Below are 18,539 nucleotides of genomic sequence, written 5' to 3'. Positions count from 1 at the left end.
AGGGCAGCAGGCAACACATGATTAGGGATGAGGAGGAGAGACAGAATGGGGAGCAGCATCACACTTCTTTAAACAACCAACTGTCCCATGAACGGATAGAGTAACAACTCATGCATTACCATGGGGATGGAACCAAGCCATTCATGAAGGTTTGATCCCCATGACTCAAATACCTCCCATTAGGAACCTCCTCCAACATTGGGGATCAAATTTCAACATAAGATTGGAAGGGAAAATTATCCAAACTACATCAACTGGGAAGGGTGAATGGGAAAATGGAGGAGGATAAAGAGAAGTGAGTTAATGAGTACAAACATACAGTTAGACTGAAGGAATAAATCCAATATTTGATAGCAGAGTGGGGTGAGTACAGTTAACAAAACTGTATTATACTCATGTGATGGAAACCATAAACACCATGACTTGATCATCACACATTATATATATATATATGTAACAAAATTTTACATGTATCCTATAAATTTGTATAAATTTTTTTAAGTGTGATTTTCACTTAGGGATAGATATATGGACCATTGAAATAGAACTGAGAGTCCAAACAAACCAACACATCTATGGTCAATTTTTTTTTTTTTTTACAAAGCTTCCAAGTATATTCAATGGGTGAAAAAAAAATAGTCTCTTCAGTAAATGGTGCTAGAAAAACTGAATTTGCATATGAAAATTAAAAAGTTGGATCTTTACCTCACAACATATACAAAAATTAACTCAAATGGATCAACAAACCAGATATAATAGATAAAACTGTAAAACTATTATTTAAAAAACAGGTATAAATTATGTCCTTGGATTTAGCAGTCCATTTGTAGAGGATAGAAGAAGCACAAACCACAAAGCATTAAATAGATAAACTGAACTTCATTGAAATTAAGTACTTTTATGTAGCAAAGCTCATTATTAAAAAATTGAAAAAGAGACATTATCAAGATGGCTGACTAGAGGTGTCTCATGCTCGTTTTATTCACAAAGAAAGCCCATAGCAGCAAATAACCACACTTCAGAGAACACTGTAATTCCAGCAAGGAAAGAATAGGAGCATTGTCAAATGTGAAAACTTGGAATAGCAGCATAGAAAGAGAACCAAATAAAGTGAAAAGGTAACCCACAAAATTGTGGGAAATATTTGACAACTTTTATCTAATAAAGGTTTACTGTCTCAGATATATGAACTCCTAAACTCGACATAATAGACAAAAATTTAATTTAAAAATGGGCAAAGTACACAGCTAACATCATACTCAATGGTTAAAGATTGAAAGCATTTCATATAAGGTCAGGAATAAGACAAAGATATCCATTCTCATCAGTTCTATTCAAAACAGTACTGGAAATCCAAGTCAGAGCCATAGTAATTAAAACAATGTAGTACTAGCATAAAAACAGACAAGCAGACCAATGGAACAGAATAGAAATTCCAGAAATAAATACTCACATATATGACTCCTTTCTGGTTCCAGATGAAATTTAAGGTGATTTTTTTCCAATTCTGTGAAGAAAGTCAATGGTAGCTTGATGGAGATAGTATTGAATCTACAAATTACTTTGGGCAGTATGGCCAATTTCATGAGACTGATTCTTCCTGTCCATGAGCATGGAATATTTTTCCATCAATTTCTGTCCTCGCTTATTTCCTTGAGCAGTGGTTTTCAGTTCTCCTTGAAGAGGTCCTTCACATCTCTTGTAAGTTGTATTCCTAGGTATTTTATTCTCTTTGTAGCAATTGCAGATGGGAGTTCGCTTGTAATTTGACTCTGTCTGTCTATTACTGGTGTATAGGAATGCTTGTGATTTCTGCGCATTGTTTTTGTATCTTGATAATTTGCTGAACTTTTTTGTCATCTTAAGGAGATTTTGGGCTGAGATGATGGGATCTTCTAAATACACAATCATGTGTTCTGCAAATAGAGACAATTTCATGTCCTCTTTTCCTAACTGAATACGCTTGATGTCATTTTCTTGCCTGATTGCCCTGGCCAGAACTTCTAATACTATGAGTAAGAGTGGTGAGAGAGGGCATCCTTGTCTTGTGCTAGTTTTCAAAGGGAATGCTTCCAGTTTTTGCCCATTCAGTATGATATTGGCTGTGGGTTTGTCATAAATAGCTCTTATTATTTTGAGGTATATTCCAACGATACCCTGTTTATTGAGAGTTTTTAGCATAAACAGCTGTTGAATTTTGTCAAAGGCCTTCTCGGTATCTATTGAGATAATCATGTAGTTTTGGTCTTTGATTCTGTTTATGTTATGGATTACCTATATAGACTTGCATATGCTGACCCAGCCTTGCATTCCTGGGATGAAGACTACTTGATTGTGGTGGATAAGCTTTTTGATGTGCAATTGGATTCGTATTGCCAGTATATTATTGAGGATTTTTGCACCAATGTTCATCATGGATATTGACCTGAAATTTTGTTTTTTAGTTGTGTCTCTGCCAGGTTTTGGTATCAGGATAATGTTGGTCTCATAAAATGAGTTAGGGAGGATTCCCTCTTTCTGTACTGTTTGGAATAGTTTGAGAAGCAATGGTACCAGTTCCTCTTTGTACCTCTGGCAGAATTTGGCTGTGAACCTGTCTGGTCCTGGAGTTTTTTTGGTTGGTAGGCAATTAATTGCTGCCTCAACTTCAGACCTTGTTATTCATCTATTCAGGGATTCACTTTCTTCCTGGTTTAGTCTTGGGAGGGTGGAAGTGTTTATAAATTTATCCATTTCTTCTAGATTTTCTGGTTTATTTGCATAGAGGTGTTTATAGTATTCTCTGATAGTAGTTTGTATTTCTGTGGAATCGGTGGTGATATCCCCTTTATCATTTTTTATTGCATCTATTTGATTCTTCTCTCTTTTTTTCTTTATTGGTCTGACTAGCATTCTATCTATTTTGTTGATCTTAAAAAAACAAAACAAAAACAGCTCCTAGATTCATTAATTTTTTGAAGGGTATTTTGTGTCTCTATCTCCTTCAGTTCTTCTCCAATCTTACTTATTTATTATTTTCTGCTAACATTTGAATTTGTTTGATCTTGCTCCTCTAGCTCTTTTAATGATGATGTTAGGGTGTCAATTTTAGATCTTTCCTAGTTTCTCTTGTGGGCATTAGTGCTATAAAGTTCCCTCTAGACACTGTTTTAAATGTGTCCCAGAGACTCTGGTATGTTGTGTCTTCATTCTTGTTGATTTCAAAGAACATCTTTATTTCTGCCTTCATTTCATTATTTATCCAGTAGTCATTCAAGAGCAGGTTGTTCGGTTTCCATGTAGCTGTGAGGTTTTGAGGGAGTTTATTAATCCTGAGTTCTAATTTTATTGTACTGTGGTCTGAGAGACTGTTTGTTATTATTTTTATTCTTTTGCATTTGTTGAAGAGTGTTTTATTTCCAATTATGTGGTCAGTTTTATAATAAGTGTGATGTGGTGCTGAGAAGAATGTATATTCTGTGGATTTGGAGTAGAGAGTTCTGGAGATGTCTATTAAGTTCACTTGGTCCAGATCTGAGTTCAGTTTCAGAATATCCTTGTTAATTTTCTGTCTTGTTGATCCGTCTAATATTGATAGTGGGGTATTAGAGTCTTCCACTATTATTGTGTGGAGTCTAAGTCTCTTTGTAGGTCATTGAGAACTTGCTTAATGTATCTGGGTGTTCTTGTATTAGGTGCATATATATTTAGGATCGTTACCTCTTCTTGTTGGATTGATCCTTTTACCATTATGTAATGCCGTGCTTTTTCTCTTTTGATCTTTGTTGGTTTAAAGTCTGTTGTATCAGAGACTAGGACTGCAAACCCTGCTTATTTTTTGCTCTCCCTTTGCTTGGTAAATCTTCATCCATCCCTATATTTTGAGTCTATCTGTGTCTTTGCACATGAGATGAGTCTCCTGAATATAGTACACCAATGGGTCTTGACTCTTTATCCAATTTGCCAGTTTGTGTCTTAATTGGGGCATTTACCTCATTTACATTTAAGGTTAATATTGTTATGTGTGAATCTGAACCTGCAATTTTGATGCTAGCTGGTTGTTTGGCCTATTAGTTAATGCAGTTTCTTCATAGTGTCAATGGTCTTTTCAATTTAGTACGTTTTTGCAGTGGCTGGTACTGGTTGTTCCTTTCCATGTTTAGTGCTTCCTTTAGAAGCTCTTGTAAGGCAGGCCTAGTGGTGAACAAAATCTCTCAGCAGTTGGTTGTCCATACAGGATTTTATTTCTCCTTCTCTTATGAAGCTTAGTTTGTTTGGATATGAAATTCTGAGTGGAAAATTATTTTCTTAGAGAATGTTAAATATTGGCCCCCACTCTCTTCTAGCTTGAGAGAAATCTGCCGAGAGATCTGCTGTGAGTCTGATGGGCTTCCCTTTGTGGGTAATCCAAGCTTTCTCTCTGTCTGCCCTTAGTATTTTCCCCTTCATTTCAACCCTGGTGAATCTGATAATTATGTGTCTTGCAGTTGCTCTTCTCAAGGAATATCTTTGTGGTGTTCTCTGTATTTTCTGAAATTTTATGTTGGCCTATTTTGCTAGGTTTTGGAAATTCTCCTGGATAACATCCTGAAGAGTGTTTTCCAACTTGGTTTCAATCTCTTTGACACTTTCAGGTACACCAGTCAAACGTAGATTTAGTCTTTTCACATAATCCCATATTTCTTGGAGGCTTTATTTCTTTTCACTCTTTTTTCCCTAATCTTGCCTTCTCACTTTATTTCATTGAATTGATCTTCAATCTTTGATATCCTTTCTTCTGCTTGATCAATTTGGCTATTAAAACTTGTGCATGCTTCATGACATTCCTGTGCTGTTTTCAGCTCCACCAAGTCGTTTATATTATTTTCTATGCTGGTTATTCTAGTTAGCATTTTGTCTAACCTTTTTTGAAAGTTCTTAGCTTCCTTAAATTGGATTAAAACATGCTCCTCTATCTCAGAGGAGTTCGTTATTACCCATCTTCTGAAGTCTGCTTCTGTCAATTTGTCAAACTCATTCTCTATCTAGCTTTGTTCCCTTGCTGTTGAGGAGTCATGATCTTTTGGAGGAGAAGAGACATTCTGGTTTTTGGAGATTTCAGCCTTTTTTATGCTGATTTCTTCCCATTTTCTTGGATTTATCTACCTTTGGTCTTTTAGTTTGGTTTCCTTTGGATGGGGACTCTGAGTGGATGTCATTTCTGTTGATGTTGAAACTATTTCTTTCTCTTTGTTAGTTTTCCTTCTGACAGTCAGGCCCCTCTGCTGCAGGTGTGCTGGAGTTTGCTGGAGTTTCATCCCAGACCCTGCTTGTCTAGAAATCACCAGCAGGGGCTGCAGAACAGCAAATATTGCTGCCTATTCCTTCCTCTGGTAGCTTCATCCCAGAAGGGTACCTGCCAGATGCCAGCCAGAGCTCTCATGCATGAGGTGTCTGTCAGTCCCTGGTGGGAAGTGTCTCCCTGTCAGGATACACTGCGGTCAGGGAGCTACTAGAGGAGGCAGTCTGTCCCTTACCAGAGCTCAAGTACTCTGCTGGGAGATCCATTGCTCCCTTCAGGGATGCTGGGCAGGGACATTTAAGTCTGCTGAAGCTGAACCCACAACCCCCGCGTTTACCAGGTGCTCTGTCCCAGGAAGGTAGGGACTTTATTTGTAAGTCCCTGATGGGCTACTGCCTTTTTTCAGAGATGCCCTGCCCATCAAGAAGGGAGTCTAGTGACAGTCTGCCTGCAGAGGACTTGCTAGGCTTCCGTGGGCTCCACCCAGATGCTGTGTAATCTTCCTGGTGACTTTGTTTACACAGGTGAGGTTAAAACTGCCTACCCAAGCCTCAGCAATGGTGGACACCTCTCCCCCTCCCACCAAGCTGGAGCATCCCAGGTTGAGCTCAGACTGCTATGCTGGCTGTGAGAATTTCAAGCCAGTGGATCTTAGCTTGCTGGTTTTCATGGTAGTTGGATCTGCTGATCCAGATCACTTGGCTCCCTGGCTTCAGCCCCCTTTTTCAGGGGAATAAGCGGTTCTGTCTTGCTGGCATTCCAGGCACCACTGGGGTATGAGGAAAAATTTAAAAACTGCTGTAGCTAGAACAGCCACCCAGTTTTGTACTGGAAACCCGGGGCACTGGTATTGTAGGCACCGGAGGGAATCTCCTGGTCTGCAGGTTGTGAAGACCATGGGTAAAACACAGTATCTGAGCCAGAGTGCCAGAGTGTCAGGCAAAGTCCCTAATGGCTTCCTTTGGCTAGGAGAGTGATTTCTCCAGCCCCTTGTGCTTCCTGAGTGAGGCAACACCCCATCCTGCTTTGGCTCACCCACCTTGGGCTGCATCCACTGTCTAATCAGTCCCAATGAGATGAACCTGGTACCTCAGTCAGAAATGTGGAGATCACTCACCTTCTGCATCACTCTCACTGGGAACTGTGCACCAGAGCTGTTCCTATTTGGCCATCTTGGCAGAAGTCTCCGAACCAATTGTATTTCTAAGAAGAAACAAACATATGGAAGAAGAAGAACTAAACATATGAAAACCCAAATCGAAATCCAATACACCACAGAAATTGAAGTACTTAGGTATGTGCTTAAAAAAACATACACTCCATATGCTGAAAACTACAAAATGATAAAAGAAATCAAAGAAGACCTAAATAAATATAAAACCATATCATGTGTATACACTGGAAGACTCAGTATAGCAAAGCACTCAATTCTCCCCAAACTGATGTATAGATTTAACACAATTTCTATCAAAATTTTTGTAAGCATAAACAAGCTTATTCTAAAATTTACATAAAGAGGTGCAGGTCCTAAAATAGCTAAAGCAATCTTGAAATGGAATAGTAAATCTGAAGGAGTCATTTTACCCTACTATGTAAATACAATGATAAAGACCTGTACACAGATGTTCATAGCAGCTTTATTCACAGTAGGCAAATAGTAGATAGGACCCATATGTCCTTCAATAGGTCAATAGTTAAACAAATTATGCTGCATACCTACTATAAATCACACTTAGCAGTAAAAAGAAACAAACTTGGTACATGCAGCAACTTGAACTAATTTCAAGGACATGCTGAGTGAAAAAGTTAATTCCAAATGTTTATATAATGTATGGTTTACTTCATATAATTTTGAAATTATAGATATGAAGAACAGATTAGAGGTTTCTAGGGGTTAGGGACCAAAGTGGGAAGAATGGGAAGGAGGTAGAAGTAGATATGAGTGTAAAAAGCAATGCGAAATATTCTAATTGGGATAGAACTATTCCATATATTGCCTTAGGTGGTAAACACAAGCTACATGTGATCAAATTACACAGAATTAAATGTACACACATAGACACAAAAAAATACAAGTAAACCTGGGGAGATTTGAATAAGATAAGTGGATTGTATCAATGCCAATGTCATACTTGAGATACTGTACTATGGTGTTGAAAGATGTTAGCATTGGGAGAAACTCAGTAAAGTGTACTTGGAATCTCTGTATTAATTCCACAACCACATTCAAATTACAATTATCTCAACAAAAACTTACATTTAAAAATCCTGCAATTTTTTTTTTCAAGAGTAACACCTTACTCTCATCTTTAGCATCATAATGGTTTATTTGTTGACTGCTAATCGGGCTTGCGTAAAGCCTCAGGCAAAGTCTGCTGGCTTAAGCTAAGCTTAAACTGGTATGCTTTTTGATATTTCTGATCTTCAGAGTCACTGATCACACTAGGACATTCTGACGTTTTCCAGAGGAGTTATCTGGTCTTCTGTGAGCTCCCTGGCACTATCAATGTGCAAGCATATTTTGGCACTTCATGAATGAGGTAGAGAAGACTGGGAAGTGAGCTAAATACATACCAGATTGAAAAAAATAGATGAAGGATCTGGGGCTCTTTTCCCTGAAACAAGGTGACATGGAGGATATAATATCTGGGTTCAGATCCCTAGAGGGCTGTTTTGGGGCAGAAAAAGTGAGAGCTGAGTTTTTGACAAAGTTCCCAGTGCTGGACACATTAAACTGATGATGGTGATGATTTGGGGTGAGAGTGGGAGGCTGTAGTATTTTCTTCAGGCTGAGCTTGGTGGGTTAGTGGGCTGGGAAGGTCTTTATAAATGACCAAGTCCTTCTTAAGCTTTAGAAAAGCTGAGTGAGAACACATTCTGTTATGGAGGCTTTTCCTTCCCACCTTCCTCCTCACTCTGAGAAGTAGGGGAAGGGAAGGGGCAAAGAGTCGAGGATCTGCAGAGAGGCTCACTTCAGAAGAGAAAAAAAAAAGTGTGCTAGGCTGACACTGGGCCTTCTCAGTGCCCCCTGGTGGAGGCGTGGGAACACCCACAGCTCAGGGGCCTCATCCTGGCTCCCATTTGAGTGGCAGGGAGGGATATAGGAAGACAGGCTGGGAGCAGGAACACTAGCCTCGCCAGGCACCTGTCTATCTGTCAGTCAGTCCTACCAGGACTTCCCCGCGGGCGGGCCCCTCCTCTTGCTGAAATCGCTCCCAGAATGGCACTGGTAAGATAACACAGCCTGGGAAGAGGGGGTGGAGGGTAGCCTAAAATTAGCCCCTTGGACCAAGACTGGGGGCTGACTCCTAGTCTTTCAGCCGCATTGTTAACAGTGGGAACCGAGCGCCCCAGCTGCTTCAGGCTGGGGCCATGGGGGCTTCCTAAGGAGGAGCCACCAGGGCCCCAGTGTTTTACAGAGTTGCGGTGGCAGCGACCCCGGGCAACACGGCCTCAGGCTGAAGCCCGGTGAGTACCTGGAGCCTAGGACCGGTTTGAGAGGAGTGACCCCTGCGGGCTTGCAGACCAGCGATCACCCACCCACCCGTTGTAGGCTGTTTCCGCCGGGTCTGGGACATGGTGGGAGTTGAGAGAGGCGCTTGGAAGGTCATTAGAATAACCCACCGGGAGGAGGGAGGAGGGAGGAGGGATATAATGTCAGTTTCATGATTTGTGTGTCTCAAGAGGATATGTCTGCCTAGGATCTCAGGGTCTAAACAGACTGCTACTTGAGAGAAATTGCGATTATACACTACAGGGAGTGTAGAGATTAGTCTTTGTGTCCCTGTGTGATATTGGCTAGTCTGTGTGTATGGATGCCTTGGAGTTGGTTTAAGTAAGGGCAGAACTCCTAAGGGTGGGAGAAGGAAGATGAGACTTAAAAACGTCCTACCGATGCCTGAAGGAATGCTCTAGGGTGCACAGAAACCAACCACTTTCCTGTAGGAGTACTTAACCTGGATTCACAGACACTAAGAGGGCCTTGGATAGAGTTCAAGGAGTCCAGAAACTTAAATGAGTAGACAATTACCTTTTTTTCCCCTAACCTCAAATTAAAATTTACTATTTCCTTCAAGGATGAATGCAGGCAGCAAATGACAGTAGCCTTACAGGTTCCTGTAACTTGGTTACCAGAAGAAATCACAGATATTTCATATCATATTACAGTTGTGGCAGAGATCTTGAAATGTCATTTATTACCACTTAGAAATTATTACTAGACCTTGCTCTTACTATATCATGCATTTTAAAGGAGCATTTTAATATAATTGATTTCCTTTAAGTAAAAAACCATTCTGAAGGGGGTTTACAGACTTCACTAGTTTGTCACAGGAACCAATATCACAAAAAAAAAAAAAAAGGTTTATAACTCCTACATCTTTAGGGTCAGGAAGAAGCTCTGTGAACATAGCAGGCCCATAATAACTCTTTGATTAATAAACTACAGCAATGTGAGGTTAGTCAATAGGCTAGCTGGATTTTGTCCTTATCTAATGGAGGCGCAATTCACTCCACTGCCAAAGCCAGCTGGAGAGCATGGCTTGGTCTCCCTCTGGAGGCTCATTGTATGAGCTCTGCTGCGGGCTCTTGGTATGACCTCACCGAGAGCTTTGGCATTTCCTTCTACCACTCCCTGCCACTTTATCTCCCCAGACCCCAGTCCCCTCTCCAAAATATTAAGGAGCCAATCCCTACAGGTTATCAGAATAAATTATTTGTAAAGGAACCTTCCATTACTGAAGTCTCTGGAATTCAGCAAGACATTCAAAAGCTGAAGATCCTGGGAGCTGCAATGTGACTCTGCTGGAGTCAAGGAGGGGGGGATTGCATTTGTGTTTTATGTTGTAATGGAAAGAAGAGGAGGAGGGGTAGAGAAATCTGTATTCTATTTCTGACTCTGATATTGCATTGATGTAAGGCATCTGGAAAACCCCTTACCCTCTCTGGACTCAGTTTCCTCCATCCACAAATTGGGGGTAATATTACCTATTTTGCTGCATGAAATTGCTTTGAAAAGCACAAGATTATAAGTGTATTCTGATTTCTTGTTAATGAGACAACTAACAATAACAATCATGTAACCATACTAAAGTCCGTGCTCCACTCTGAACATTGGTTCCTCATCTCTAAATTGAAAAAATTAAATTAAAGGATCTACAAGGTCCATTCCAGCTCTGACGTTCTAGGACATTAAGTAGGGAACAATAGCTATAGAAAATGGAGACCTAAGTAATAATCATCATCATAGTAAAAATAGTTACTGATAACTACATTCAGGAACTATTCTAAGCACTTACTATGTACTAACTCATTTAATCCTAACAGCTCTCCAAGGCAGGTACTATTATTATTTTGTCTTTACAGATGAAGAAATGGGCACAGAAAGATTAAATGACCTGCCCTAGGTCACACAGCTACTAAATGCTAGAGCTGGGGTAGAAGCAGAACTCCCACATTTACCACTACTATATATGATCTCTTTATCTGCATTGGAGGCAAACAAAGACCCATATAGGAGTTACAATACAGCGTGATAACTGCTATAGTGCTATAGCATAGACTCTGGAGGAATTAACTTGGCAGAAGGAGTTCCCTGTGGCAGAAAGAAACATTGTGTATATGGAGAGCCATTGTTTCTTGTCTCTTGTCGCTGGAACTCAGGATATAAGTCAAGGAGTAATAGGAAGTGAGGCTGGAGAAATTGGCAAATATTTGTTTATGAAGGCCTTTTGAGAGGGGCTAAGGTATTTGGTCTGTAGTTGGAAAGAAAGGGAAGCCATTAAGGTATTTAAAACAGAGGATTGGTAGAGATCAGATTTGTATTTTTAAATTATCACTTTGGCAAAAATGTAGAGAAAATATTGAAAATGGAAACTACTTATAAGACCACTATAACTACTGAGGCAAAAGGCAATGGGGGCCTAGATAAAGCACTGGCAATAGGAATGGTCCCTGAAGAGCACAGATGGTCTGAAGAGGTCTCTAGTAGGTAAAATCCACAGGACTTGATGGGATTTGATGAGAGTGGGGTAAAGATGCAAGAAGATTGAGATGAGTCTTGGTTTTTTGTTTCATTGACCAGATAGATGGTGAGGAAATGATATATGGATCAAGTTTACTCATAGTGGTAGTGGTGCTGATGTGATACTGCTATCTTTGAAGTGCTTAACGAAACTCAGTGGATACATGCCTGGAGCTAAAGAGAGAGCTGGGGGCTTGGACAGAGAGGCTTGAAATAATAAGAATAAAAGTGAGAGCTAAAGGGCTAGGACTGGAGAGAAGAGGATGGAGAAGAGACCATAAATATTTCAGGGGAGAATGGGAGGGGAGAAAAATCAGGAGAGTGTGCTAGCAAGGAAGCTGATAGAGGAGTTTGTAGGGAGGAGTCATCTGTAGGGATAGATATTCCAAAAAAGTCATGGAAGAAAAGATTTTCAAGACATCCACTGGATTTAGCCACAAAGATGACCTTTGGAAAAGCTTTTTTGGTGTGTGATTGAGGATGGGTGAAGCCAGACTGTAGATAATGGATAAGTGAATGGAAGGTGGTGAAGTACATAGTAGCCAACTCTTTGGATCTGTTTGGTAAAGAAGGGAGAGATGAAGAGACTGATAGCTAGAGTGAGACAAAGAATCATACAAGTTTATTGTTTTGTCTCCCAAGATAGTTGAGGGGGAAGAGCCAGTGTGAGGAGGCTGAAGGTGCAGAGAAAAGAAGCTCACCTTTGAAGATTTACTATCTAGTAGCTCTCTTACTCCTAACAATCATTCATGAGAAAGGGACTATCATTTCTGTCTTATAGATGAGGAAACTGAATTCCAAAGAAAGAAGGAGACTTACCCAAGGTTATTCAGCTAGAATCTTGGAGTGCTGAGCTGGAAACCTGGGTCTGCTGGATTTTTAAAATCCTGTCCTTTCCATTGCACTCCAAGAATGAATAAAAATACCAGATATGGAACTGATGCTGGTGGGTGGGGAGGGACCTAAAGTTTCAGGTGACCCCACCCACCTACCTCATAATTTTCTTTCTATGAGGTAGACTAACAAAGAGGGGTGGGGGTAATCAGTGAATAAAAGGAGGGATGAGGCCCTGAGCCCTCGGCTGCAGGGTATGTGAAAGTATGGAAACTCAAGCTCTGAGAAACCTGCCCGCTCACCCTGATGACATTTCAAACTGAGGTGGGTAACCTTGACACTGAAGCACTTAGGAACAGGATTGGTAAGGTCAGGGTTAGTCATTGAGCCAGGAGTGGTTTTGTAGGGCCTGAGGACTGTAGGAAGAGAAGAGTTGAACTTTGAGACAAAGGCTCTAGGCTGGGCCAGACAGAGAGGATGAAAAAAGACTTAAGCCAGAAGAATGAGGAGGCAGTGTTGGCAATCAAAGGAACTCCTGGATTAAATTGGTCCTGGGGAGAATCTAGTTGTCATCAGAGAGGAAAACTTGCCCTGGAAACCTAGACTGTTTCCTGCAATCTGTTTTCATTTTATTTGAAATATGTTCTTTGTAATGCCACCTCTTCATTTAATCAGTAAATGTCATTCAATACCGATTTCCTGAATACTTCTGTTCCGAGATGTAGGGCCTTCATCTGAGGGAAGGTTATGTAAGGCTTGGGTGAGAGAGCTTTAGTCATATATGAAGGGTTATGAAGAGTTCAACTATGTGAAAATGGAGTTAAGGGCTTGCCCTGAAAGATTGATGACAGCTTGACATCACAAAGTATGGTTCTATTAGCCTAGCCAGTGCCAGGCCAGAGCCACCTTACTAATCCACACATTCTGAACTGAGGAAAATGCATCTACCAAATTTCCAGCTATGATATAGCCCTACTAGGGGCAGAGGAATGCAAAATGAATACAGGGTTGTCACCCTGGAGTTTATACACTAATGGAGTGTAGATAAGCTGAAATGTGGTGTGAACGTATAGCTAAAGTTTAGTTGTGATCCTTTGGAATCCCTGAGCAAGAAGAGGAGCATGTTAAGGAAGGCTTCCTAGAAGTAGGAGTTTGAGGGGCAGACAGAAGAGTGTATACAAAGGCATCAAACTATAAAATGGCCTGACCTGTTTTGGCAGTGTCTTTGGGGCCTGAAATAAGACAGTGGGATTGGGAGTAAGAAGTAGAAGACCCATGAATGAATAGACTGATGGTAAAGGACAGGGGCCAAGGGGTTGAAATGGAGGCTGGCATTCAGGCTTTTGATGGGTACCCTCATTCTCTCCCACTTGTTTGTCACCCACAGATCTGGCATTTTCTTGTGCTCATAATGAGAATAGTTCTCCAATTAGCCAAGATGAACCTCATGGACATCACCAAGATTTTCTCCCTCCTGCAGCCCGACAAGGAGGAGGAAGACACCGACAAGGAGGAAAAGCAGGCTCTCAGTCAAGCAGTGTATGACAACGACTCCTATACCTTGGACCAGCTTTTGCACCAGGAGCGTTACAAACGTTTCATCAACAGCAGGAGTGGCTGGGGCGTTCCTGGGACACCCTTGCGCTTGGCTGCTTCTTATGGCCACTTGAGCTGTTTGCGAGTCCTTTTGGCACATGGTGCTGACGTTGATAGTTTGGATGTCAAGGCACAGACGCCACTTTTCACTGCTGTCAGTCATGGACATCTGGACTGTGTACGTGTGCTTTTGGAAGCTGGTGCCTGCCCTGGTGGTAGCATCTACAACAACTGTTCTCCCGTGCTCACAGCTGCCCGTGATGGTGCTGTTGCTATCCTGCAGGAGCTCCTAGGCCATGGTGCAGAGGCCAACGTCAAAGCTAAATTACCGGTCTGGGCATCAAACATAGCTTCATGTTCTGGCCCCCTCTATTTGGCTGCAGTCTATGGGCACCTGGACTGCTTCCGCCTGCTTTTGCTCCACGGGGCAGACCCTGACTACAACTGCACTGACCAGGGCCTATTGGCTCGTGTCCCACGACCCCGCACCCTCCTTGAAATCTGCCTCCACCATAATTGTGAGCCAGAGTACATCCAGCTGTTAATCGATTTTGGTGCTAATATCTACCTTCCATCTCTCTCCTTTGACCTGACATCACAAGATGATAAAGGCATTGCATTGCTGCTACAGGCCCGAGGTGAGTGGTAAACAGGCCAGCCTCATAGTCCACCTGGCTTGGGGTCCCAGGGCCACAAATTGCTGTCTAAATCAATCCTCTGAGATGCATTAGAGAAAACTCTATCTTCCTCCCTCTCCTGGGGCCCCAGTAGAGAAAAGGCTATGTATTCCATGTTCGAGAAAGGTCACTAAGATGAGGTTGGGTGGGGGTGGGAAGCACTAGCCCAATTTCTGGTTCTGGCTCTGCCAATGACTGTTTTATTTCTTGGAAAGGATAGAACATTAAGACTGTAGTAGTCAGGGGAGGGTGGATTTAGGCTTGGGTGGGAGAATTATGCTGATAATTGCTCCTCATGATGTGTTTCTTCTTACTGTAGCCACTCCACAGTCGCTCCTATCACAGGCCCGTTTAGTCATCCGCAGAGGCCTGTGCCAGGCCGGCCAGTTACAAGCCATCAACCAGCTGGATATTCCTCCTGTGCTGATTAGCTATCTCAAACACCAACTGTAATCTTGCAGTCTGCCCAGGAACTTATGATGCCTTCAGAAACCACCTGGAGACTCAGGTAGCTGGAGGGCATTAGAGCTCCACAATAAAATTCTCCAGAAAATAAGTCCCAATGTCTGCTGTGTCTGGTGTGTGTGGACATGGATGGGGAGGTGGGCGTTACTGAGGGAAGGGGTATGATTGGCCATGGGGGAAAAATGGCAAATGGTTTGGTATCTGACAGGCACAGGAGTCTGTAAGAGAAAAAAGGAAAACTAACCCAATGGCCTATACCTCCCCAATGAGATCCCTTAGAGAGTTTTGGGAGCTGTGTTGTCCTGTAAGCAAGGTTCTGAATAATACAAGAAGTGGGTGGAGGGGTAGCATCAGCTTGCCCACTCTTTGCCTCCCTTCAATTCTCTGGCTGCTGCAAGACACCTTTTCAGTAACTGTTCCCCCAAACCCATATTACTTTGAGTCAAGTGACTGAGGAAACTCCCATTCACTCACATTGAATCATAGGCAGCATTTCCACTGTTTCAATTTATAGTCAAGATCTACCTGAGTAAACTAACTATCAAGTATTTATAACAGAATGTCTAATGTGGAAAAGAAATTGGTTATGTAGGTGATAGGCTGAGAATCCAAGTGAGACAAGCAGATAACCTAGAGACTGCAGGAAGCCAGCATGACTTCTAGGCTTGAGTGGTGAGGGAGGAGGGACAGGGGTCATCTGATGAAAGTAAAATCACAGGCCTGCCCACAGGGGCTAGAGCCACAGATGAGAAAGGTGCCTGAGCTAGAGGAAAGGAAAAAGTAGCCTCTTCTTTCCCTCATTCCTGCCCTTCAATCTGCCTCTGAGGTCTCTCTCATTAAGGAAACCAGAAGCCAATTAATATTGGAACCTAGGAAACACAGCTTACAGGGGTCAACCCCCTTGCAATCAGAGTGAGGGTGAGGTGGTGAAGAATGGAGGGACAATGGGAGAAGGTAGTATGACATAAACCAGGGCTGGAATCACACAGCAAAACTGGAAGTATGTTAATAGCAGGAACCACAGAGGAGACACAGCAGAGGCACCACTCAAGGCAGAGAAGGCAGAGGCTGAGTACCCTAGCTTCTCCATTTTCCCTGCCTTCCCACCAGTGCTTTCTATTGGTTAAACCCAACCAGAAGTAGTTGACTTGGGAGCCTGGGAAACGCAGTCCATAGGGTTCAGAACCCCCATGTGGAGAACAGGGGAAGGAGTTAAACAGACCCTGGACCAGCACAGATATCCACTTAAATCCAGGGAAATTCATTTTACTAAATTTTAATCCTTCTACAGGACCTTCTTGTGTTTTTCCTGTACAACTGTGTGTGGGGACATGGATGAGCAGTGAAAGGGACACAAGATTAAGGAGAAGACGAGGAGAGCCCAGATAATCTGTGCCCAGGAAGCACTTTAGATATTTAGAGCTCTTCCTGGGAGTAGCTTTGATGGTCTCCTACATCATGCTCCCCTATCACTGGGAAAAGAAGGCAGAGCATGGAGCCTTAACCTAATTTGCCCCTCACCTCTCACCTCCCCATTTTCCATAGGTACTCCTGCCTGAGAGACTTTAGGAAGGAAGGTGAGAAAAGTGGACATCTATCTCCGTGCTTCTGCCCCATCCAGCTATCAGATTTTCATTGTTAGGCACTTTGGAAAACAGTGCAACTGTTGTTCTGCAAAGAGCATGAGAACTAAAGAACTGAGGGCTTCAGGGTTGGCATCCTCCTCAGCTCTCTTCTACCTTTCTTTCATTCTGGGCTCCTGAGTAGTGGTTTCTGCAAAACCCCACCCCTAGCCCTGCCTGCCATTCCCTTAGTAAAGACCTTGGGGATTGAGTCAACTGCAGCAGCCCTGTCTGCTGTAATCCCCCAAGAAAGTACACCCTTCAATGGGGCCTGACCAAAGTGTCCTCTTTCATGGCATCTGGGACACAGACTCTCTGGTTGCCCCATGAAGGCACATGGACACTCTGGGCATTTCAAAGTACTTGTGTTGGAGGAAGTTACCAGAATATATAAAATTCTAGGTAAAGAGGAAGGACCAAAACTCTTAGCCCCAATTTCCCAGATTAGGGAATTGAGGACTCAACTAAAGTAAGTGCCCATGTTATTTGTGGTTCAGCTCTTCAGAGTACTCCTAGCTGTTCTTTCTCCAGTTGCCTGCACTGTTAGTGAGAAGAGGCAACTTCAAGGCCCGGTGCCTTAATTTTTTTCCCCTCCCCAGGCCTCATCATTCCCATCTAGAAAATGGGCCAGAGGTTGGAATGAATCTTCTCAAATTCTTAATGTTGTTGTACTTCCCAAATTCATATGTTGAAACCTAATCCCCAGTGTTACAGTATCAGGTGTTGAGGCCTTTGGGAAGTGATTAAATCATGAGGGCTCCAGTTTCATGAGTGGGATTAGTGACCTATAAAAGAGGCCCCAAAGACACACCTCACCCCTTTCACCATGTGAGGACACAGCCAGAAGAACTGCTAATAAACTAGTAAGTCACCAGACACCAAATCTGCTGTCACCTTGATCTTGGATTTTCCAGCCCCCAAAATTGAGAAAAATAAATTTCTGTTGTTTATAAATTGCCTGGTCTAAGGTATTTTGTTACAACAGTGCAAGCAAACTAAGACATCTCCCTTTCTTCCTTCCTGACATTGCCACTAGCCTGGATCTTGGTTCGGCTTTGCACATGCCGCTATCAGTCTGCACTCTCTCTTGCAATGGAAAAATTCTTTTGCCTTATTCAAAAAGATGGTCCCTAAGAACTAGATCCAAAGTGTAAAATGGCCCACGGGACTCCAGAAACCAGAGAGATCCCCATTCAGCTGCTAACTTGACAGAAAACCTCATAGAGAAGGTGATATTTGATCTTTGCTTTGAATGGTGGGAAGAATTTTAATCAGCAGAGAGGAAGCAAAAGGTATTAGCAGAGGGAACTCTATGAGCAAAAGCATAGAGGTGGGACAACGCAGGGCAGTTTGGTTTGAGTTCAGTGAATTTGAACAGGAGCTAGGTTGGGGACTAGACTGAAGAGAGCCATGAATACCCTGGTTCTTTAGACTTGAAGGTTTCAGTTCTTAAAATGGGACACTTACAGTAAAAAAAATGACTTGCTGAGCATGTAGAGAACATGATCCCTGATTTTCCAGGACATATCTGCCAGCATTAACTGAACTACTGTCTTGTGTGCGCATATCAATTTACTACTTACAAGTTATTTGCACACCTATAATTTCATTTACTTCTTAGAACAATTCTGTGAGGTAAGCAGAACAGTTTTTGTACAGATGTGGCAAACAAAGCCCAAAGAGTGGACTTGACACAGTGAGGCAGTGGCAGAGCCAGGACTGGACCCACAGGACTCCTGATGCCTAAGCCAGTGTCCTTTCCCAAGATGCTGCTTTGCCTCATGTGTGAATGTTAGCACTGAGGCGGGATGGTGCATGGAGGTTGTAAGCTCTGACTTCATTTTCCAGGCCTGGGATCCCCAACCCCCAGGACAGAGCTTGACGCTAAGGAGTGATATAGCAAAGTAGGAAAAGATGGGAGCCCCAGTAACTGGGGCTAAAGGCACTAAGGTAAGCCACAGTGAGGGGCTGGGCATATGGGAGGATCAGAGGCCTCCCTCTCCCTGCCTAGGGCTCAGAGGGGCCCCAATTCTACTTTGCTGGTTATTTCCAAACTCTAAAGG

The 18,539-nt window shown here is 42.4% G+C and overlaps 1 protein-coding gene across 2 annotated transcripts; it reads left to right on the top strand.

The window, feature by feature from the left end:
• The first annotated feature begins 8,554 nt into the window (after positions 1-8,554).
• On the top strand, positions 8,555-14,940 carry ASB12 (ankyrin repeat and SOCS box containing 12). 2 transcript variants are annotated; one of them, XM_003940952.4, is made up of 3 exons: positions 8,555-8,728; positions 13,504-14,350; positions 14,709-14,940. In XM_003940952.4, the coding sequence occupies exons 2-3, from the start codon at positions 13,528-13,530 to the stop codon at positions 14,840-14,842; spliced, it is 957 nt and encodes a 318-aa protein (XP_003941001.3). In that variant the 5' UTR covers positions 8,555-8,728; positions 13,504-13,527; the 3' UTR covers positions 14,843-14,940. The 2 variants fall into 2 exon arrangements, with proteins under 2 accessions (XP_003941001.3, XP_010349985.3); XM_010351683.3 differs by lacking the exon at positions 8,555-8,728 and adding an exon at positions 8,750-8,866.
• Positions 14,941-18,539: the final 3,599 nt, after the last annotated feature.

The sequence above is a fragment of the Saimiri boliviensis genome, chromosome X (assembly GCF_048565385.1).
Source record: "Saimiri boliviensis isolate mSaiBol1 chromosome X, mSaiBol1.pri, whole genome shotgun sequence".
NCBI lineage: Eukaryota > Metazoa > Chordata > Mammalia > Primates > Cebidae > Saimiri > Saimiri boliviensis.
This window is presented reverse-complemented; position numbering and strand designations above follow the sequence as displayed.